The sequence below is a fragment of the Sphaerodactylus townsendi genome, linkage group LG02, assembly GCF_021028975.2.
Source record: "Sphaerodactylus townsendi isolate TG3544 linkage group LG02, MPM_Stown_v2.3, whole genome shotgun sequence".
Lineage (NCBI taxonomy): Eukaryota > Metazoa > Chordata > Lepidosauria > Squamata > Sphaerodactylidae > Sphaerodactylus > Sphaerodactylus townsendi.
In genome coordinates, this window is record NC_059426.1 from 121,528,000 (window position 1) to 121,551,691 (window position 23,692).

The 23,692-nt window shown below is 42.8% G+C and overlaps 1 protein-coding gene across 3 annotated transcripts in view; it reads left to right on the forward strand.

Moving 5' to 3' along the window:
- Positions 1-23,692, forward strand: part of RGS6 (regulator of G protein signaling 6) — a 244,991-nt gene that overhangs the window by 122,900 nt on the left and 98,399 nt on the right. For all 3 annotated transcript variants that reach the window (XM_048484070.1, XM_048484071.1, XM_048484069.1), the window contains exon 3: positions 15,215-15,314. In XM_048484070.1, coding sequence (XP_048340027.1) covers positions 15,215-15,314 — 100 coding nt within the window. The remainder of the gene's footprint in view (positions 1-15,214; positions 15,315-23,692) is intronic.

The window sequence follows — 23,692 nt, forward strand, 5'->3', positions numbered from 1 at the left end:
TTACCACTGCAAGGAGACCAACCAACTAAACTAAAACTCTTTGACATTCCACAAAAAAGCCCAATAAAGCCCCAGAATTAACTACAAACTGCAACAACCCCCATACATCTACCAGTAATCAACTTAGTTACTTGAAAAGCAGTGTCTGACAATCGCTGCAATCAATAGTTCCAGTTTGACTATTTGGGTACTTTATTTTGGCTATGGAAGATGGCAATGCATGGTATCAAATGATGCATGAAATGATTTGTCATATTGCATTATGTGGTGCAGGAAAACATGCAAAAAAAGGCAGAAGGACTATTAATGGAGCATTTGCTATTCTTTGGGAAGTCTATTCATACTGTGTGCCTTTGTTAACACATGTGAATTTAGCAACTCCAACATAAAAAGCAAGGATGATTGGTGAAATCCCACCCCACCCCCATTCACTGTAATAAATAATATCTATGATACTGTTCTTTTTAAATGTGTCATTCCACATAAATGCATTTCTGCCAAAGCTTAAGCTTCATGCTGGGAAGGTAGTTCAAGCCAATATAATAAGACTGATTGAAGTTTCCTGTAGTGAGCATTACCTTATCATTTATTAAATATCTAGCCTGATCCTCCACAAATGCTTCATAAGGGTAAAAATGTTAATTACTATGTTTTGGGTTTGTATTTCACATTTTGCTTCCCCAAACCTAAAGAAAGGACATGGTGTGAATTATGTTTAAACTCTCTAAAATTAATGTTGTTGCGCAGGTACTTATTCCAAACTAGGATCTGAAACCATGTCTTTAGCTTGATTTAGGCTTAACTATGGATTTGTGTGGTATATGAACAAGAAAATCCAGTTTTATGTATTGTCAAAGGTTTTCACAGCGGAATCACAAGGGTGTTGTGGGTTTTCTGGGTTGTATGGCCTTGTTCCAGTAGCATTTTCTCCTGATATTTCGCCTGCATCTGTGGCTGGCGTCTTCAGAGGATCTGATGGTAGTAAAGCAAGTGGAGTATATATACCTGTGGAATGTCCAGGGTGGGAGAAAGAACCATTTGCATTGGTTAAAAGTGTTATGGGTGCAATTTTCAAGTGTAATTTGCATGTGTTAAGTGGAATCCACCCATTTTAGCATATGTATGTAAAAATGAAGTTGCATAATCAATTGAGGGCATCTGCATAGCAGTTGCCTGGCATTTTAATCCATTTAATTGCTTCCTGCAGAGAGACATCCTATGTCTGGGTGCTGAGGAGGACAGGCTTTGGGGAAGAGAGGAACTTCCAAAGGGCTACAACAACGTCCACCTTCCAAAGCTGCTGTTTTCTCCAGGTGAACTGATCTCTGTTGCCTGGAGATCAGTTATAATTTCAGGAGATCTCCTGCCAACTCCTGGACATTCATTGGCAACCCTATATTACTTTTGTTTACACATATTAACTCAACCTAGTATTTTGCCTGTCCAATGAAGCTAGCATTTGTTCAGGCAAACACAGATTTTAATTATCCTGATTTCTTTTAGCTCTCTTTCTGATGTCCCCTTTGTCTTTTTCTTTTTCTATGGGTCATCTTCCTGCCTTGCCCCTACAAAGGATCAGAGCAGTTTACTCTTCTGCTTCTTTTCCTTTTGTGAGATTAGGACAGCCTGGCCAATCACTGCCTGAGTTGTCATTGTTGAAGGTTTGACTGCATCCCATGGGGACACCAGAAGTAAGTTTCTGAGTGGGTAAATAAATGTCTCTTGTCTCTAGTACACGTTATTATTAAAGCATGCATTTGAACATTATAATATAATTCAGTGCACAGCCTCCCTTTTCAGCCCAGCAGCCTCCTTCAACCCTAGGCTTCCCCAAGCCTCTGAACCTGGCCTGCTTCAGCTCTTCAGGCTGACTTGCAACCCTGCCAGGGCACTGAGCTGGGGGCAGGGGACTGAGTTCCTTGAATGTCACGAAAGCATTTGTAAGCGGTACTTCTTCCTTATTAAGCTCAAGAAAGACTGATTACAGATAGAGATAAACACCTTAGATAAAATACATTAACAATTTTTAAAAATCAACATTTAAAATCACTAAATGTAGCCCAAAACTGTCCTAACTAAAACCACCTTCAATTGCCTCCTAAAAATTGAAAGAGAGGGGGGCATCTCCTTGGGGAAGCTGTTCCATTATCATCAGACTACTGCTGTAAAGGGGACTCACAAAAATTTTACAGGGAGGGGACATTACCTTCACCTTTTCTTCTTCTATTTCCCCCCTTCTTCTCTGCCTCTCACTCTCCACCCTGCCACCCCCTTCTGCTTCTCTTCTCTTTCTTTCTGCCACCTTACCCCAACTCTCTCTTTCTCTCTTTCTCTCTCTGCCCCACTACCCCAGCTCTCTCTATTTGTTCCCTTGTTCCAGCTTTCTTTCTGTCCCTACCCCATCTTTCTTTCTCTCATTCTACCTATCCTATGCCAGCTCTCTTTCCATCTCCCCACCCCAGCTCTCTTTCTCGCTCTTTCTCCCCACTATTCCAACATTCTCTTTCTGTTTCTACCCACCACCACCCAAATACTCACATTTTGCCCACTCTGCCTAGCACTTCCTTTCTCTTTCTGCCTGTATCCCAACTCTGTTTCTTGCTCTTCCCCCAGCTCTTCTCTTAGCAGCTCACCTGAACTGCTCTGAGTGGTTGCACTGAGGCTCCCCCCCACCCACACACACACCCACAGACTGCCCTGTTCTTGCCACCTCACTCGGAGCCACTCTGGGTATATTGAGGCCTCCCCTTCAGAGGCAGTCCCACTCTTGCCACCTTGCCCAGAGCTGCTCCAGGCACAGCTAGGCCTGAGACTTCCTCTGCATTTTCACCAGGCAATTCCCAGTGACTGCTACTATGGCGGCCAGGTCCTCAGTGTCTTTTGGGCTCCACCACACCTGATGCCAGGATTTGAATGGCTTCTGGTGACCACTACCACCACCAGGTCTCCCACAACTCTGCCACAATCACTCTGCCACAACAACCACAGGTACCCCCATCCAGCTGCCCAATGGTAAGTGCACTGTCTGCGCAAGTGCTCTTTACTGTTTTAGTTTTAGTTTTCAGATCTTTCTAAAACCTTGGAGAGTACCTCGAGTCCGTAGACCCATTTGGGGTGAGTGTGCCCCCTGTCTGAGAATTTGAGTATCCTCAGGCAGGAGGCACGGTTGGGAATTAGATATATAGATATGCATACTTTCCCACCCTCCTGATAAAAATTGAGCTGTGGCATTCTGTTGTAGATTCGGAGGTATATTTTAATTGTAATGTACTATCAGACAGGTATATTTTTGAAATATATTTTTAACCAAAGGAATGAGACCCTTCTTGGTTTTTAAATCAGTGTAAAAGAGGCATTTGCAGAGACAAACTAATTTAATAGGAGCAGAAGAACCTTCAGCAGTATGTGAGAATAGTACGAGAGTTGAGGTATTAAAAAGATGTCCCTGTTTCCATCTGTAAACTACTGGAAAATATTTGTGAGACAAATCAGAGTCCTCTAAGCAATATGAAGAGTAGGCACCAGGAAACATTTTACAGATGAAATGCACAAAATCGTTCCCAGGAAGATGTTTATGCTTCCAGTCAACTGGTTAGAAAATTGGATAAGACAGAAGGAGAGGAAGCCCTCCTTATGGCACACAGAGAAATGTGTCTGCAACTGATTTGTGTGGATTGACATTCCAAGATACCATTTTTAAGCCCATCACATCACCAATCATTATGAAAACAAACCAGCTGATGTTCTGCATTAGCACATTATGAAAACAAACCAGCTGATGTTCTGCATTAGCACAAATAAATTATACCCGTACATGGGCTATTCTTAGCTCTAGAAAAGGTCTTGCCATACATTCGTGTAGCATGCATAGGGGGCAGTGTGATCTTACTTTGCAGCATGGCTGTTTTTGTCTTGTCAGTGAGCCTTTTGTTGCTTTTTAGTTGCCTGGCATCTAAGGAGATGAGGAAGGATGTAAATAAGTCTAAAGAAAAAATAAATGTTTCAAATAAATAAATGGTTCTATAAAAGGATGAGCATGAAATGGCCTCTTCACTTTTAATCACCTATTAACATCCTCATTTGCTGTTTGAAAACAATATTTTCTTCAACTAGCTTGCAAGTAAAATAAATATTTCTATTTCTCCCTTTCGGTGTGCTTATTTTAAAACATCAGCAGGATTACCCGTACAAAATCCCCTTTGCACTTGTACTGCTTCGAATGGCTTGGATGCAGAACTGAAGGTCAGAATATCATCCCACATAGTAGTAAACTTATGACTCCAAGCAAAACACAGCACACAGTGCCAGCAATGAACGAGAGTGATTCTTAAATATGGCATTCTTTTCCATGCTTAACATAGAAAGCACAATGGTTCTCCAGATGTTTTCCCCTAGACAATATAGCGTATCTTTCAGTTACTAGTAATTTAATTTTTAATTATTATTTTCCCTCAATTTACTTTGAATCACTATAATAGTTCTCATGTAAGAATATGGAATGTTTTCCTACTATTACCAAAGCTCACAAAAAGGGGGTGGGAAAGGCGGGGTGGGGGGGAACCTTTTCCTGGACAGTGCAAGGATGAGCCTATGAGAAATGTGATAGCCTTTGTTGTCCCTCAGAGAGGACTGAATTTGCTGCTACATCCACATTCAGATCCAGGGTCAACCATAAAGCTCACTGGGCAACTTTGTGTCAGTCTCTCAGCAGAACCTGCCACTTCCACCTCCTTGAAGGAAGGCCAGGATTCCCAGAAAGACTGATAAGGCATGAGTGCTCAGTTACAAATCAGGCAGATCCTGGTTAAAACTCTTCTTCTTTCAAGGATTGTTTTAGTGATTACAGGATAGCGTATATAAAACATTCTAACCATTGAAAAGCAGAAGTCTCCAACTTTTTGAGCCTATAGGCATCTTTGAAATGTTGAGAAGGGATTATAAACACTACCCCAAAATGGCTTCCATGGAAGGCTCATCCAAACCTAAAATAGCTTTTGCAGGAGGCAGAAGAGGAAGAAGAGTTGGTTTTTATATCTCACTTTTCTCTAACTTTAGCGTGTCTCAAAGCAGTTTACAAACATCTTCCCAGTTTACAAACATCTTCCCATGTGAGGTAGGTGGGGCTAAGAGAATTCTGAGAGAACTGTGACTGGCACAAGGTCACCCAGCGAACTTCACGTGGAGGAGCGGGGAATCAACCTGGTTCTCCAGATTGGAGTCCATCACTCTTAACCACTACTACACAATGTCTCCCACCTTGCTTTGCAAAAAAAAAAAAGCAGAAGGGGAATAAAAAGTTATTAAGAAAATGCAAAAGGGGAAGGAGGGAGAAAGTGATTGGGGAATAAAAAGAAAACAAAGGAAGGGGGATGGGAAGAGGCAATAAAACAAAGGACAGTCTGGAAGGGAAATGGAAGCAAAATTCTAGCTGCTTATGAGTGCTTTGAATTCTGCAGTTGCTGCAGTGTTGCTGCATGAAAGACCCTTTCATTTCAATGAAGGCAGCCAATAACAACCTCTATCTTACAGTGGCCCCATATACTTTCTGAAAAGTTTGGTGGGCACCAGAGAAGTATTGGTAGGCACCACAGCATTTTAGAGATGCTATCTGTTCTATAGTTAAATGCAATTAAAATGGGAATAGAACGCATATAGGAGCAATCTGCTGCTGAACACTTTCTGTCTTGAAGCTTCCAGTGAGAGTGAGGCAGAAGATTATCAGGGGGAAGATTAAATGGCGCCCAGGATAAACACCTGCTTCAGTCATCCCCCTCACCCCCATGCCCCCTCCCGCACTCAGTGGGGCGAATCAGATGGGCACCGCAGCAGCAGGCCAGCTCCTGAGCCAGCCTGCTGCCGCGGCATCTGTCTCAGCTCCCCCCCCCCACCTCCCTGCAGACCACCTGCTGCCCTCCCAAGGCCTTGGGGATGGGAGAAGCCAGCCTGCAGGGAGGCAGGGCAGGGCGCCGTGGCAGGCCCATGCCCTGCGGCTGGGCCTGGCCTTGTGCACTGGCACAACCCCCCAGCAGGGGAGAGGCCTTCCATCTGCGCGGCTGGGCCCAGCCTTGGGCACCGGCGAACAAGACCCTGGCATGGGGGTAGCCGCTGGGCAACGACCAGGTCACTGTGCTGTGGAAGAGGCTGTGCATAGGGACCTGGCAAGTGCCCAGCACCCTCCCCATGTGACTGAAAGGCGTGCGCCTGGGGACATGGGTTACCTCATGTCCCTATAAGTGGTACACCACTGGAGTGAGGTGCACCAATGCAAATCTCAAACATTTAATTCATGTAGATTAAAACATTCTTTTGTCCTGTCTGATCTAACAATCACTCAATTTGGAAAATAAGAAATGAATTTTCTCCACAGTAGACATTAATACAAGTCAAGGGAGTAGAAAAATTTCATTGGCTTATTTCTTTTTTAGATTGTGTGGTCCTGGTAGGGGTGGAGGATGACATTTAGAGCACCTGTAGCACAGAAGCTCATAGTAAGCTGGGAGGTCGGTTTGGCTCCATCTTCCTTGCCTCCGATCAAGACAATGCTGAATACTTCAATTACTGCATGAATTATACTGCTGCTGTCCTGCTGCAGCCAAGGAATTCAGTCATTTCTTCCTCGCAGTTGGTCACTCCCACCCTCCACCCTACTCCTTTGACTCCAGCATCTATTATCAGTCTATCCCACAAGCCCAGGGTTGCCCCTTCCCAATCATGCCCCTAGACCTCTAGGCAGGGCCAAGTCACAGATAGCTTCTAAGACTGTGGCTTGTGCCATTTTCACAGTACAAATGAAGAACAACCTGCAGGCATGAATGTGAGTCAGCAGGACTGAAAATAGACCCAATACATTCTCAGGCGCATTTTCCATCTTGCATGGAGACACTGAAGGAATATAGCAAGTGACAGCAAAGTTATTTCTAAAGCTAATGATTGGACTGAAGAGTCCTCTTTCACTAACTTTGTGATAGTGGATGTGGACAGTGTGACATTATTCTTTGCTACAAGCCATGGTTTCACAATCTAATACTAGATTGACCCAAAGCCACTCACCCAAATCCAGATTTGCTGTCATTCCCCCAAATGTTCCTATTTTCAGTATTGCTAGGTTCATCTTTATTTTGAATGACATGGCAAATCTAATTTTTAAAAATTATGTCTGACATTGTTAGTATCACGTAGGGAAAGAGGTCCATTCCGTGCAGCTGAAATAAGATGTCCTGAGGGTACCCCCCCAAAAAAAGGCATCCTGGGAAGGGACTGTGCATAGCCTTTTTCCCAAGACATGTTTAGGACACCTTATTTCTGCTCAAGATGTGTGCTTTAAAAAAAAAACTCTTCAGAGTGGATCTTTTTCCTTAACCCCCCTGCAAGACATCTGTGTGGAATGCAAAGCTCAGGAGGCATCTTATGTTTCCCACCTAACAGTTTTGCTGTCTGGTCAGTTTCACCCTCAGCTTGCCCCCCATATTTTGTGTGCTGCTGAAGGGATTCTTCCTGCTTCCATTTGCTGAAGGTTCCCCAAGGATGTTTGCTCTGCAGGCTCCAATCAGGGGAAGTCTGGGAGGAGTAGGAAATGTCTTTAAAAAAATCACAAAGCAAGTGAAAACATTTTCAAAACATTTTCGGAAAAAGAATAGCTAGTGGTCAGCATGCAAATAAAACCTTTTGAGGCTGGAAATAAAACCTTCTGGGCAAAAAAATGGTGCAGAACTCTATGCAGGAAACATTTTATTTCCTGCCTCAAAACATTTTGTTTGAATAGTGTGGAATGGACCATTATCTCAATTTTCAATATTCTCAAAGGTGTTTGTTTGCTTCCCACCCCCAGCCCAGTCTACAGTTTTTCTTCAGCATAACATAAACCACACACCAGGTTGAATGAGGGTTGATGGACAAATGGAAACTTTGTTCAGAGAATGCCTGACCAAACCTGAAATTATAAACAGATTTTTTATGAGAACTGATAGCATGTAATGCCAGTGAATATTAATGAAAAAACTACTTCTGCACCATGTAGGTCCAATTGTTGTTATGACCTAGGCACTCCTGAATCTAGGTCTTGTCACTGGAATAGGACATATTGTTTCTTGTACCCCCTGACCTAGTTCACTGAAACAGGCACAGCAAACTTCAAATCTCTTGTACCCTAGCAGGAAGTTCAGAGGCATTTGGTCCTTGAGGCCCCTTAGGCTCTCCTGTTTGCAAGTCCTCCTCACCATGGCAAGTCCTCCTCACCATGGTTCCTCCCTCCTTTGCAAAAATAAGCGCATGTTAAAGAGGCAGAAACTGACAGACTGGCTGCCTCAACATGTCCTGTTGAAGAAGACTCAAGCAGCTGAGAGAGTTGGGGTTTGACTCATAATGGACCGTGGATTTCAGAATGAATGGAGTTTGTATTTGAACACTCCATTTTTGAAATGTATTGCTATCATAAGTGGATAGTCACTTGAGTGAAATTCAAATGCTCCTGAAAGAAAACCTCTATTCATGTTCCAAATTGAAGTGCTTTTTCTTGTTTTGTTTAAAGGATTGCTAAAATTTGGCTGGAAACTAAAAATGGTGTTAGTTTTTTTAAAAAAAATCCATCTAAGACACTCAGTGCCATTTGCGAGCATTAATGAATTGTTTCATTTCCCCTCTTCTCTGGTTTACTTTTTTAATCTTGTAAGCAGATGGTAGAGAAATCCTTGGTGAATTCATATTTATCTAAATTCAGTAACAGTCAAGCAGAATTAGGGATCAATGACCCTTTATCCTTTTTGAAAAAAAATTCACTGGATTTCAGATGTTATATTTGCTATTCATAAAAAGAGCCCTTAGCTCTATGGAATCTCACCAAGTAATCCATTTAGTCCAGCATCTTGTTTCCCTAAGTGGCCAGGCAGATGCCTCCAGGAATCTCACAGATAGGATATGAAGCCAACAGCTCTTGTTAGTGTTGATGGCAACCCCTAGGACATGGAGAGGGGAAGAGGATACTTAGCAAAGCAGAATGCCACAATATCACAACATCACTTCTGGCTGCCAAACTGGAAGTGATGGCAATTCATTGCAAGATGCTCTGAGATTTCCACCAAACTCCATGGTAAAAACCATAGAGTTTTATAGGAACCCTAGTGTGTCCTGCAATGCAGCAACACCACTTCCTACAGCCAGAAGTGACATCAAGGGATGCCACTACCACCACATTCCATTCTTCCACCATTGTCCTACTGAGCAGCAAGACACTCCCCATGTGCGCGTGCGCGCACACACACAAAAGTAACTAGCATTTACAGGCACATTGTTTTTTTGCATAGAGATTTTGTTTATCCATTCAGAACTTAAGAAAAGCCCAGCTGGCAGAAACTGACAGCCCAGCAAAGCCCTATTTCACACAGTTGCTAACCAGTTATTCTGAAAGGCCAAGAACATAAGAGACTATGCCTCCCTCTTAGCACTAGTATTCAGAGGTTTGCTGCCTCTGTATATGGAGGCTCCCTTTAGTCATTATGGCTAGTAGTCATGTATGCTAGTAGCCATCAGTGTATCCTCTGGCAGTGAATTCCACCATTTAATCATGCATTGAATAAAGAAATATGTCCTTTTGTCTGTCTTGAACATATTGCCCATCAGCTTCATTGGATTCTGAGTGCTAGTATTTTGTTAGATGGAGAAGAAGATATCTCTGTCCATTCTGTCCACCCCATGCAGAATTTCATAAACCTCTATCACATTCCCCTTAGTCACTTTTTTTCTAAACTGAAAAGTTCCTGCTTCCCTAGCCTTTCCTCATAGGAAAGACATTTGGACATTATCTTGGTTGCCCTTTCGGTATGTTTTCTGGCTCTACAATATTCTTGTTAAGATACCATGAGGGAAACTGCACAGTTTCAAGTATTCCAAGTGGGGCCAGACCATAGCTGTATATAGGATCATTACAACATTGGCTATTTTTTGTTTCAGTTCCTTTTCTAATAATCCCAGCATGGAATTTGCTTGTTTTTACTGGATCCACACAATGAGTCAACATTTTCATCAATTCGACCCCCAAGATCTCGTTCCATCTCAGACTCAGCCGATTGAGATCCCATCAGGATATAAAGATGCATTTTTTTTGTTCTAGTGTACAACTTACCTCAACAGAACTTCATTTGCCGCGTTGTGCTTGCTCACCCAAGGGAGATCTCTCTGATAGTTGCTAGAACGATTCATGCTAGAGGGCAGTTCACCTGGAGAAAATAGCTGTACAGCAATATACCCCACTGAGGTCCCCCCAACCCTGCACTCCCCAAGCTCTACCCCCAGATTTCCAAGAATTTCCCAACCCAGAACTGGCAACCCTAATGTGTCTCCTGTTATGCTTGTGCCATCACTATGTCTTCCAACTTAAGTCTTCTTGAGAAATGCAAACCTTGAATGCTGTACGATAAATCTATATATATAAAAAGCTAACCGTGACTTTGTTAGTCACGCCCTAACGCTGAAACGCCTGGACCAAATGCTTTGAAATTTTCACAGAACGTGGCTTTCCATTGCAGGCGGGTTTTCGGACATTCACATACCTGACATGTTACACCTGAGCCAGGTAAAACATCAATTTGTCCAAACCTCGCATTGGACCAATGAGGGGCCGCCATGTGGGGGGGGCTGCCTTGCGCGTGGACGCAAGTTGCAGCAGCAATGTCACAAAAGGATCCTCCACTGGAGCCACGGGAGTCAGTGGCCGTGGGGGCGACCCTTTGAGCGACCAACATACCCTCCCCCCTGCCCCTCAGATGACCCACTCATTGCCCACGGCCGCCCTCCCCAGCGCGCAACAGCAGGCCTCGCAGAGCCTTGCACTCCTCTCGCCGCCCAGGGCCCTGCCGGCATGCTCGCCAATTGAGACTCCTGTCGGAACTCGTTGTCAGACCTGTCTGTCACAGCCAAAATTGTGTCCTATTGGCCAAGAGGCGGGACTTGGACGGGGACGGCCATCAATAAGTCCTTGCCTGGGAACGCTCCTCCTTCCTCTCGCTCTGTCTCATGGCTGCTTCCTTTCTGCTGGGCCCTGGCACTCCAGCCTGTTACATCGACTTCACTCTCTCACCAGACTCTCTAGGTAGCGATACAAACTGAGCAAGCTCTTCCCTATCACAAACAAGCATACAGTGAGCCCATCCACAGGTAACGGATGGGGTTCTACTACTCGGTGGTGTAACAATGATGTTTTTGCCCTGCGAAACCTCCTCATTTCCAGACTGCAATGCCTCTCCGCCCCCATTTCTGGTAGGCTGGTCTTGAGCATCAGGCTTGCTGCAGAGGATACTATTGACAGTCTGTTACAGGTTCAGTTTCAGGAATTTGCTCTGCCCACACAGAGATGGACCACTAATGGACCTTGCGCTATAGGGGTCAAAACTGTTTCCTCCTCCTTGGAAGGATGGTTCCCAAGTATCATGCAGCCAATGCGGCATCCCTCGAAGGAACCTGCAGGTCTCCCTAGCCTCTGGTATCCACATCCAGAACTGGAGCATTTATTCCCAAGGAAGGGCTAAGCCCTAGCCTGGTTCCCTCAGCCGTAATAATCTTGGTCAAATATCATGGAAGAGCCTGGTAGATATTACATTGACTTTAAACACCTCTAATACCTCCCATGATATCTACTACCTACCATGCTGTTCTGCCTCACTTCGCCACAGCAAAGCATGGCAGGGTCTGCTAGTAATAAATACATATTTTGGTAGTGAACTACATAAATCTTATTCTGTGTGTAAAGAAGTATTTCATTTATTGTCCTGAATCTTCCTTAAGTACTTTCTAAAGGCCGAAATATAGTAAACATTTTCCCCCCACTAGGCTCATGTGGGCCTGATTAGGACACAGCATGGGAGCAGAAAGGCTCCCACCTCCATGTTGTTTTCAAGAGCTCAGATGGCTTTGAGGATTACCTGCTCGTTCTGCTGGGGAAGATAAATGTGTGGTCTCCAAATAGCTTTATGTTTCCCCAACAAGCCAAACTGTAGTTCTCCAAGAACACTTCATATTGGGAAAATGTTGTGCATCTAATCCCCCTCTCCTTGTGTGCTGTGGTCATGACATAGATTGGACCTGTATGTACCAGAGAGCCAAGAACTCCCACACCACATCTGTTGAATGAGGAAAATGTATAATTTAGTTAGGTCCTCATGAGTTCTTGTATTATGGGAAAAGAAAGGGGGGGATCTATGCACTAACACATTTACCCCCCTTCCCCACTAAACTAAAAAACCTTAAGCTCCTTAGCCTTTCCTTAAGAGGGTGCTCTAGCACCTTGATAAGTTTAGTTTTCCCTTGGTGCACAGTTTTCACTTCTACAACATCCGTCTTAAGACAGGTAACAACTGTACATAGCATGCTGAATCCAGCCCAAAGATGCTGCTAAATCTTCTCAAGCAATCCTTGTTTTCCTGTCTCTCCCCTCCCTGGAACCCAGGAAAGTGAATTCCCAGGGCCACAAGATCAACATGGAATAAAAGCCACAAGAGTAAGACAGCTATAGTGGGAAGGAGTTGAATCGTTCCCTTCTTTCTCATCAGTCACAATCCAGGCATGCAGGAGTTAGGAACAATTTTCTCCTTTCTCTTCCCATTGCTGTCTCCTGAGTCATATGGCTATTACCCTGTGTAGGTGATGCAACCCAGGAATAAGCTTTCCCAGAGTCCAAAATGGCTGATGGGGGAAGGGGAAAACTGGAAGAACCCGCGACTTTCTGATGATGCATCACAGGAACAAACCCAAACATTTTGTAGATAAATGTATCCTGGGTATGTATAAAGCTGCTGAAATACTTACCATTTTGTTCTCGGTTTCTTCAGTTTCACATTTTACATGTCTAATAATCCCTAATATGGAAAATGCCTTTTTCAGGACTGCAGTGAATGAAGCAGTTGTTTTTACTGAGCTATCCACCAGGTTTCCTGCCCTTGCCCCTTTCATGAACTGTGCAATAACACTTAGAACTTCCACATCCCTGAACATCAGTGCAGATGTTTCAAGTCAGATAGTAAAATGTTGAGTAGTCTTATGACAAAAGATAGTGATGTAAATGTATAAAAGATAAGTGTAACTCTGCTTAGGGTGGCACTGTAAATAAGAAAAAGCACTAGGCCAATGTAGACTTACTGAAGGGCCTTGGGCACTAATGGGAAGTTCAATGACCTTCATCCAAGATTGCCATGGCAACAAATATTATAAGAACTGCTTTAAAAAAGCATGCTAAAAATGTTACAGATGTTCACTTTTTCTGTTTGTAAATACAAAAGGACAGTAGTGGGCTGATCAGTTATGTAACCTTATAGGATTTGAGGTGAAATTCTAGACAGTTATAAGGTTTTCACATGATATACTGTGTAGCTTTGAAATAATGAATCATTGTCACCCACACGTCTCCAGAGATTGTATTTGGAGCAGAGCAATGGCATGCTTTCAGTTATGAGCTTACTAGAAGGCAGTGATAAAATGCAATTATTGTGAACTGAAGTTATTGGATAGTGCTTGAGGAATTACTGATGGAAATTACCAGCAAAATATTTAAATAGGTTTTGCACTTAGAAAGTATGGAGTTTTAAAGCTATTCCACTTATTCTTTTGTTTCAGAGAAGATGAAGCCCATTTTTTTAAAAAAAAACACTTTTAGCAGTTTTGATGCAAGAGGATTAATGTTTGCTCTGAGTGTGCTTGATAGGAGACCTACTGGATTCGTTTTAAAGTTCAGAATAAATGGTCATTTGGAATTAATTTGGAATCCCAATTGAGCTTATGAGTTCTTAGTTTGCTTACTGAAAGTCATTAGCTGAGAGGAAAGTCCTTGTGGGATATTGATTTCCCATTGAATGAGAGCTGCAAAGCATGAAAGGTTAATCTATGGGGATTTGAATGAATAGCAGCGAGCCCTACCATTCACATGTGGCTTGTTTGCTAGTGGATGTGAGCGAAATAATAAACTGAAAATTCTGGCACTTTAAGGGACAAAGAAGAAATCCCAAGGACCAGACTGAAGATTCTGTGTCATCATTCCATTGGCTGTTTCCTTTATGCTCCACCAGTACTAAAAGATGGGGTGAGACAGAAACCACTACATAGTCCCTGTTGCTGAAAAGCGATCCAGCAGATCACATGCAAGGGCACTTAAAGGTACCAGAGGTATTGAAAAGCTGTAGCAGACATTGGGGATGAGTGGAACATGACTGTGCAGGCATGTGACTGCTGACTGTCTCTTCTTTTACTCTTTTACTCCCCCAGATGGTTTGCCTCTGTCAAAATATTCAAAAATGCCACCAGGTCTTTTCATTGTATGCATGTATTCTTAGTGTGGTTATTTTATGTTCACTCCATCTTGTGCAGTGCATATGCTGAAGTCTTTGGATTATGAAAAACAAATTATGTAAACTTATAGTTTTCTAATTCATGGACAGCCAATGAAGTTTAATGGTTATGGTGTCAGATGCTGATTGAACTCAATGGCCTTAAAAGGGCAGATCACACTGTAAATGTAATATGCTGCGTACATTTGTATTGCATGGCCCAAAGCCATGTGTTATTGTATGTAATTCTAAAACCTGCTTATTATTCAACTGAAGTTGGTTCACTAAAAATGTTTCCTTACTTCGCTCAGGCCCTTTCCACACACACACGGAAACACACCTCCACTGGCATGAAGTATGCCAGTAGAGGGTCAGGAACCATTCGCACACTAGCGTGTGCGCAGCCCTGACTTCCCCTGCAGCCTCTCGGTGGTCCCCCTCCACTCACCTTCTTGTGCAGCTTCCCTCTGGAGCACTGAAGGGACCCGCCCATGCTGCCCTGCGACCTCCAGAGGGACGCTGCACAAGAAGGTGAGCGGAGCCAATGGGGAAAGCTTATGCGGCTCTCCCTGGCAGGAGACATGTGGACCGGCACCGCCACTGAGGGGAAGACACTGTTTATCAATAACCTCGCTCATTGAGGTTTTCAAGGATGGCTTAATGCCGCCCGGGGAAAGCCAGGATGGCTCTGCTGTGATTTGATGACTTATTTTTTATGATCTTGATTATCTATCTGCTGTTATGTTCTTAGAACCATCAGCTCTGCTGGTTTGCTACTTTTGATCATGGTTTCTTAAAACAACGGAGAAATGGGTGAAATGGTACAAGAACCTTTACCAATATTGTTAAGTCTCTTGGTCATTGGGCTTTCAAGAATAATGGGTTTTTTTTTATTTCTTGTTTGCCAGATAGAAGACTTCATTACAAGAATGCAAGATGACAAAATGGGAGGAGTGCCCATTCGAACTGTCAAAAGCTTCCTGTCAAAAATCCCCAGTGTTGTCACAGGTACGTGTGATGTTTGAATGTTGCCATGTTCCGTGGCTGGGAACTAAGATCACAAAGAGAGTATGTCTTGACTGTCCATCAACCAAAGAAGTTAGTCTTGTGGGTACATGAGAGAGGACTTTTTTGGTGGTAGTAACATGGTTCTGGAACAACTTCCCCAGGGGGTGCACTCTCAGTCTTTTGGAGGCAGCTGAAGATAATTTTATTCATGATGGTATTTGATTAGTTCTGCCTTCTAGAAGTTGATCTTAACTAGTGGCTTTTATGTATTTTATTCCTGTGAAGTAGAAAGGCAACTAATTAATGTTTTAAATAAATAGAAGATAGCAATTTATATACATTGAGACTGTTGGTCCCTGTCTGTCCCACACTGACCTGGCCACAGTGATCTATTTGATACTGATCTCTAGATTGAACTACTGCAACTTACTCTGTGCAGGCTATCTTTAGGCCTACTCCTGAAACTCCAGCTGGTGCAAAATGCAGCAGTGTGGGTCCCCATGGTGGCTGCACACCCAGCCAGTGCTCCACCAGCTGCATTGACTCTAGAAGGAATACCAAATTAGGTTCAAGGTCTTGGTTCTTACCTTTAAAGGCCTAAACAGTCTGAGATCTCCTCTTCCAGTATGTTCCCTGAACTCTGCTACATTCAGCAAATAACAATCTACTGGTAATCTCTGGCCTGAAAGACATCCAGCGAGCTTCAACCAGGGCTCTGGCCCAAGCTGGTGGAATGTTCTGACCTATCTGATAAGATCCAGGCTCTGTGGAATTTGATGTAATTCTACAATGCTTGTAAGATGGAGTTATTCCACCAGTCATATGGTTGAGGCATCAACAGTTTAGCATCAAATGTTCTTCCTCTCTCCCATCCTTATTCCCCTCCTATTTCATAAATGACAAGACATATTGTTGTTTAATATATTTTAGTTGCCATCAGGAATTTTGGTGCTAAGACAGTTGGTTGTTTCAATCTGGAATTTGATTGTATTTGTACATTGTTGGAAGCCATCCTGAGCCTGCAAGGAAAAGTGTGGCATACAAATGTAATTAATTAATTGATGAATTGATTGATTGATTGATTGATTGATTGATTGATTGATTGATTGATTAAATGTGGCACTGTAACATTTATCCCAGTTTATCTGGATGTTCTGAGTAAGACTTCAAATGAATTATAGACCCATTGGTCTTTTGCGAACAATTGGCAAATTATATGCAAAATTCCTTTTAGGTAGACTAACAAATCGGTTTTAGGTAAGGCCAGTCTGGATCATTACCTTGTTCTTGATATACGAATTAAGAAGGGCAGATCCAGTTTATATGTAGCCTTCCTTGACTTAAAAGCAGCGTTTGATTCAGTAAATAGAGAATTGCTTTGGCCGAAATTGGAAGCTGCTGGCAGCAGTCTGTGCAGAACAGCAAACTGGGCACCGAGCTTCTCTGACCTGCATGTGGAGCTGGCAGCAGTGGAGAGCTCTGCCCTTGCTTGGCCAGCTAGCAGTTAGGTAGGGGAAGGGGAGAAGGACTTGCCCATCTTGTTTTTTTAAAAAATGGCAACCGCACAGAAGCAGCTCAAATCATGCCCAAAAAATTCAGCATGGTTTGGGATCTGCTTTTCAGCTCCCTTTTAGTTGCTGCCGTTCTGGGGGAAGAATCTCTCCCCAGTACCAGTAAAGTATTTTTTGGGGGGGAGGGGGGTCCATTTGGTTTTGCCAAACACACATCCCTAATCAGGTAATGTTTCCTATTTATTTAATTTATTTATTAGATTTTATAAACCGCCCAACCCCCGAAGGGCTCTGGGCATTCATTCCTATACAATTGTACGCAACAAGCTTTCCTTGCAATTGAGTAAATGACTGCGGATGTATGTTCACATTGAAGCTCCTGTATGGCAGTGGAGCTGTTACATCAGTACTTTGCAGCTTTGCTGCCCACCCCCACCAGAAGAAAATTTAAGAGAAGGAAAGGAGCTCAGATTATGTGTGTAAGACTGTGCTTTGCATTCTACCGCACAGCTGCAGTCAAGAAGATTTTTCAACTCTCCTGTGAATTCAACCTCTTCTGCACTCCCCAATTACTAACTTTGCAATATCATAAGCAAGATTAGGCTTTCTGTGAGGGAATTGGCAAGAATTGGCATGTTGGCAAACTTTATAACTGCAAATTCCAAGGGAAAAACAACTGCTTCATTTCATTTGAAAACTGTATCTCATGAGCTCAAGTGCAGAAGGCCCAAGTTGACTTGATGTATATTTAACCAAGAGGAATTGCTGCTGTCCTTCTTTGATATTTATGACTTGATTTAGCAGTGGGTTTAGTTATCATTAGGAGAACAAGTCGACCTATGGCTACCAATCTTGATCCTCCTTGATCTGAAATTGCAAATATCTTAGCAGACCAGGTGCTCGGGAACTTCAGCAGCAGAAGATCATTGCTTTCACATCCTGCATGTGAGCTCCCAATGGCATCTGGTGGGCCACTGCGAGTAGCAGAGTGCTGGACTAGATGCTCTGATCTGATCCAGAAGGCTTGTTCTTATGTTCTTATGTAGGGCTTGGAGCACATTTTACCCATGTCTTTGGAGAGAAAGTCATTAATGTGTGGTTACTGTTATTTGTGAAAGTCTTGTGTGCTGTACATTGTACCCTAATCCCTTTAAAAAGAAAATACCTATCTAAAAATGCATTGTCTATAATATAATATAAAATATTTGCCACATTTTTCTGTTTACTACCCACGATCACATTGTTCCAGTTCTTTTCTTTTTTTAAAAAAAATAGCATTGGGTTCTAATTTCAATCCGTTGTGAGGGAAAAACCTATGACCTCTTTGGGTCATTGCCTTAACGGCAGCTGTATTTTCTGATCCCAATTCTCCCCAGTGGAGACCCACAGTATATCTTTCTTAAAATGTGAACTTAATTGGCTCCCAAGTGCCAATTCTGGTGTCAAGTCAGTAGCTTTACAATGGTGCATCCTGTGAGTGCTGATTCCTTAAGAGCAAGGATCTGCAGCAATAACAGGTGGGAATGGATACTCGGGTGGATTTTTGAAACTGTAAGCTTTGATGCTGAATGTGTAATAAAATATGGCAGAAATGAAGAAATATCTTGAGTAAAATGAAAATGTCTAAACAAAATTATTTACTGCATACTCATGTATAAGTTGACCCGCATATAAATCGAGGCACCTAATTTTACCACAATAACCTGGGAAAACTTATTGACTCGTATAAGTCGAGGGTGTGAAATGCAGCAGCTACTGGTAAATTTCAAAAATAAAAATAGATACCAATAAAATTGCATTAATTGAGGCATCAGTAGGTTAAATGTTTTGGAATATTTATTTCAAAGAAAAACAGTAAACTCGCTCTGTAAGTGGAAAAGTGGAAAACTAGTAAGTGGAAAAGAGGGTCAACAAAAACAATATGGTCTCAACAATAACTTTAAAAGTACAAAAACCATAACTCAACCAGCAACCAAGCTAAAACACAAGAGTTAAAATCCTTCGAAACTGGATTTTTGGTCAGGGGAGGAATGTTGATGTTAGCAGTACCAACATTTCAGAGTATCTTTAGGAGACTCTCCTGATGATACCACCCAGGTTTAGTGAAGTTTGATTCAAGGGGGCCAAAGTTATGGACCCTCAAAATGTAGCCCCATCTACTATTAGCTCCCATTGGAAACAATGGGGAATGGGGCACCCCCTTTGGGGGTCCATAACTTTGGATCCCCTGAACTAAACTTTACCAAACTTGGGTGGTATCATCAGGAGAGTCTCTTGAAAAATCCCTGAAATTTTGGTGCCGCTAGCCTAAAAACTGCGCCCCTGGAGGCCGACAAATTTAAAACTCTAAAATATTTTTTAAAATACACCTCACTCTTGTATAAGTCGAGGGGGGATTTTTCAGCACAAAAAATGTGCTGAAAAAGTCAACTTATATGCGAGTATGTACAGTAAATGTTTCTGAAAATATTTATGTGTGGAATTTCTCTTTCCACTAAGAAAGGTGTCTAAAAATTGGCATCTCCTCTGGAAGCTTTCTTAGAAGCTTTGTCACAACTGCATCGGGAGGGACTTTCAGAAAGGTAGCACTTACATTTAAATTCCTGAATAGGAAGGATGTATCGGGGTGGGATCAACAAACAGGCTCAGCCCACAGTCCTCAACCCTATTTAGGCTAGCCCGGCCTCCTTGCTCTCCGTGGCACTCCAAGAACAGAACTCCAAGCAGGGTCATCAACATCAATTAGACTAGAACACTAAATAACTTGAAAACTGTAATAATGGGAGAACTTGGTCTTCCCCCTGAAAGTTGCCCTGTAAAATACCATAGCAATCCATAGCAAACCTGTGCTTTTTTTATATGAAACCATGGAGGGTCATTTAAGGAAGCCATTTAACATGTGTCTACCACTGTCTGACATGTAGCAGGTAGCTGTAAATCTAGAACCGCCTTAATAGTACTACAATAGTGGGATTCATCTAGATTCTTTTTTGGTGACCTTTAGAATGGAAGCAGCTGGAGCTGTGTTTATTTCAGTGGGCAAGCTGATGAAGTATATTTTAAATTTTACATTTTAAATGAGAAATTATAGCTTTCTTGCCTGCATATGGCCTACTGTCTGGATTTTATATTTGTGCATTGATTTTTAAGAGTTGAGCTATTTATTATAAACTGGTCAGTTATACTAATGAGAAGTCCATAAAAGTCATAAATGTGTGTGTGCGCGTGCGTGCGTGTGCTCGTGTGTGTGCGCGTGCTCTCTGTCCTTTCTTCTCTGTGTATATTTGTGGATAAGAAGGTGCAGGGTCATCTTTAGTAAGCAGTAACAGAACAGAGCAGTTGAGAAGTTGTATTCCTGTCCCCTTTGTCCTGGAATGGCCTCCTGATTGATAAGCTTCCCAGAGATGGGACTAAGTGCAGGCCACTAACAGGGCAGACTGAAACTGATAGGCACCATGTGGGGAGTTGTGAAGTGTCCAGTGGATATTAGGATAGCCCATCCCAGGATTTTCTCAATTAAGGAAAACATGGGTCTATAATACTTAAGGCTGAGGGCACAGAATCATTGACACCACCACCCCACCTGCCCCCCACTTGTTTAGCTAAGTAACAGAACACCATTCAGGTTTGATCTTATTTTTCCAAACTGCACAGCAAATTTAATTTAGATTAGTTTTATTGGATTGCATTCTGATTATTATATAAGGAGTTCTGCACTGAAATTCATTTCAAGGTTAATACAGTGTAATTTATTTAATTTCTGTTTGTTTATTAGAATGTTCTGCCTTTTTGAGAATAGCACGATGGCTGTTATTTCTCTCTCTCTCTCTCTCTCTCTCTCTCTCTCTCTCTGTGTGTGTGTGTGTGTGTGTGTGTGCATGTGTGTGCGTGTGTGTGTGTGTGTGTGTGTGTGTGTGTGTAAACCATTCTATTTCTGTGTATTTGTAGTTGCAAATAAATGGAAAAGGAAAGGAATGAAAAATAATGAGTTGAAACTTGGATGCCAATGGCCCAGCAGAGCAATGTATACACTGTAGCCACTCCCACCTCAATCAGACCAGAAATGTGTTTATTAGCCAAGCATTAAAAATGAAGTTATGTTATATATAGAAGGAACTCCCAATTTGCAGATGCAATTATGCCAGCTGGCAATGTAGCAATCTTGAGGTCTTGATAGCTCCTGATTAAAATTTAGAAAATGCTATAAAATTAAAAATACTCTCATATTTTTGTTACTGATAATTACTCTATTCACTAACTACTAATGGATCAATTAGGCCCTAGCAAAAAGTGTGGCTGTTTTCACTGTTGTGATGAATTTAGTTTAACTGATAACATACATTCACAGCATTTGTGTAAGGCTTTGAAATGTCTATTGGAAAGTCAATTGCCCAAACATTGTTGAGTTTTGAATAAAATCATTTATCTCAAAATCGCTGCAGCTCCTGATCTAATGGAAGAGATGAGAGCTTTTTCCAAAGAGGCTCTTGACTTCATATTTGCATTTCCCACATTTGTAGTTCAAGTGGAACCCAGCAATCGCTTGCATTTGCAGAACCTGAGCCTTTCTGTATATTTCAAATATTTCTGTCTTGTCTTCTCCTTCAAGGAAGCCATTGAGAATTTTAAGGCAACCTGCAAAATTAAAACAAGGTCAGAATGACCAGGCAGACATGGAATCCAGAGCAGCAAATCAAGCCAATCAGATTGCCTGTGAATGCCAAGTGGGAAGTCAATATCAGCAAATACCTTTAGCTGTCCAAATTCTCTCCTATAGAATCTACTTCGGCCTGAAGTTCAAATACCATCTAAGAAGTTGCATGGTGGACCTCCTTGGAGAGGGAGCTGCACAAATGCAATAGTTCAACATTTTTGTTTCCTCTGACAGTGGTGGTTGGACTGGGTTTGACGGGGGATATGTGCTGGGAAGGATTTCTTCCACACTCCCTCTTTCACAGATGGCACAGTTAATACTCGCATTGTAGTCACTGGCGTTCCTGCCTAGGGACATGGGGTACCCCTTGTCCCCGGGCGCATCGATTGAGGTCACGTGGGGGGCACCAAAACATCCTCCTACACAGCGAGGGATTGAGCAAGCCCTAGAAAGCAGGCACTGAAGCAGCGACTGCTCCCAGTGCCTGTCGTAGCCCCGCCCACTCTGCACGGTGGCCTGGAGTGTCCAGGGGGCGGGGGAGAAGTCCCACTGGGCTCCCAGGAGCAGGACTGGGGAGCTCCGCCTCCCCTCCCTCTAACCCAGCATGCCTTATTCGCCTTAAATTAAGTGTGGCATTGCTCAGAGAAGCCTGCTCCCTCGGCAGCCCGAGGCGCCCGGCAGAGCCACAGTGAAAAGGCAAGCTGAGCAGGGAGCCCAGCAGCAGCAGCAGAACTGAAAGATGATGCTGACGCTTTGATTGAAGTAAACCTTCAGATGGGGGGTGACTTGTGAGAGATTTACATGCTTAAAAGTTAATTCCCCCTTGCACTGGCTTGGAGCTGTTTCTCAGGCTAGCAGCCTACCTCCACAGAAGAGGTTGTTGGTGTGAGGACACAATTAGGAAAGTGGTGGGGGGAGAGAGCCATGCCCTGTTTTGCTGGGAGTAGAAGGGAGGTGATTTGTGAGAGATGATGCTGATGTTTGTTGTTTGGTAAACCCTTCAGATGGAGGGCAGTGGGACTTGTGAGAGATTTACATGCTTAATAGTTAATTCCCCTTGCACTGGCTTTGGAGCTGTTTCTCGTGGGCTAGCAGCCTACCTCTCACAGGGTTGGTGTGAGGACACAGTTAGGAAAGTGGTGGGGAGGGAGCCATGTATGTTTTGCTGGGGGTAGGAGGTGATTTGTGAGAGATGATGCTGATGTTTGTTTGGTAAACCTTCAGATGGGGGGGTGACTTGTGAGAGAGTTACATGCTTAGAAGTTAATTCCCACTTGGACGGGCTTGGAGCTCTTTCTGAGGCTAACAACCTACCTCATAGGGTTGGTGTGAGGACACAATTAGGAAAGAGAGTTGGTGGGGAGAAAGCCATGTATGTTTTGCTGGTGGTGGGAGGTGTTTTGTGAGCTGGTGCAAAAAATCATTGTTTGGTCGTTGTGGGGGAGGGTGGTCGTCCATACCTGGGGTGGGGGTGGGGGGGCACCAAACTCAGATTTTGTCCCCGGGCTCCAGTTTGCCTAGATTCGCCCCTGATTGTAGTGGTAGACACTTGGAAGAATTCCAGCTTGATTCTATCAGTGGATCATGCAGTTGAACTGACCTTTGCAGTACCTTTGTAGATTGTGAGTTTTACTCATTGCAATCTATCCAAGACCCTTCAGTGATATGATATTGAGGGTCAGTTAAATTCAAGGTAGAAACAAGTTTGGGGCATTTTCTAAATATTTTATGGTTGGCTTCTGCAGCTTCTGCATTCCCCTCTTGTGCCTCATTATGTAGGTGGCATTATAGACCCTTCTAGGGCAAGTGGTGATTTTCATTGATGTAACATCTGGTAAAGCACCAGATGTTTTTTGAAATCACTCCAGAAGATGAACTAATGGGTATTGTTTTTTTAACAAAAATATGAGAATTAACTGTATACAAATTACTTTTTGTGGATATAATTCATCACAGAAAGTAAGAGTTATTGCAACCGACAAAGGGCAAAATTAACATTTCAATTTCAATAATTAATGTATGCTGGAATCTAATGTATCTTTCTGACATTATTCTTAACTGCATAAACAAGCTGTAGAGAGAAAATAAAGCACTCTTTGATCAACTGTTGCTGCTGTGTAACGCACCATAAGGAGAAAGTAGTTTGAGTTTTATAAATGATGTATATGAGCACTGTTACCACTGTTACAATTATTCTAGTCTGTTTCAAGGGG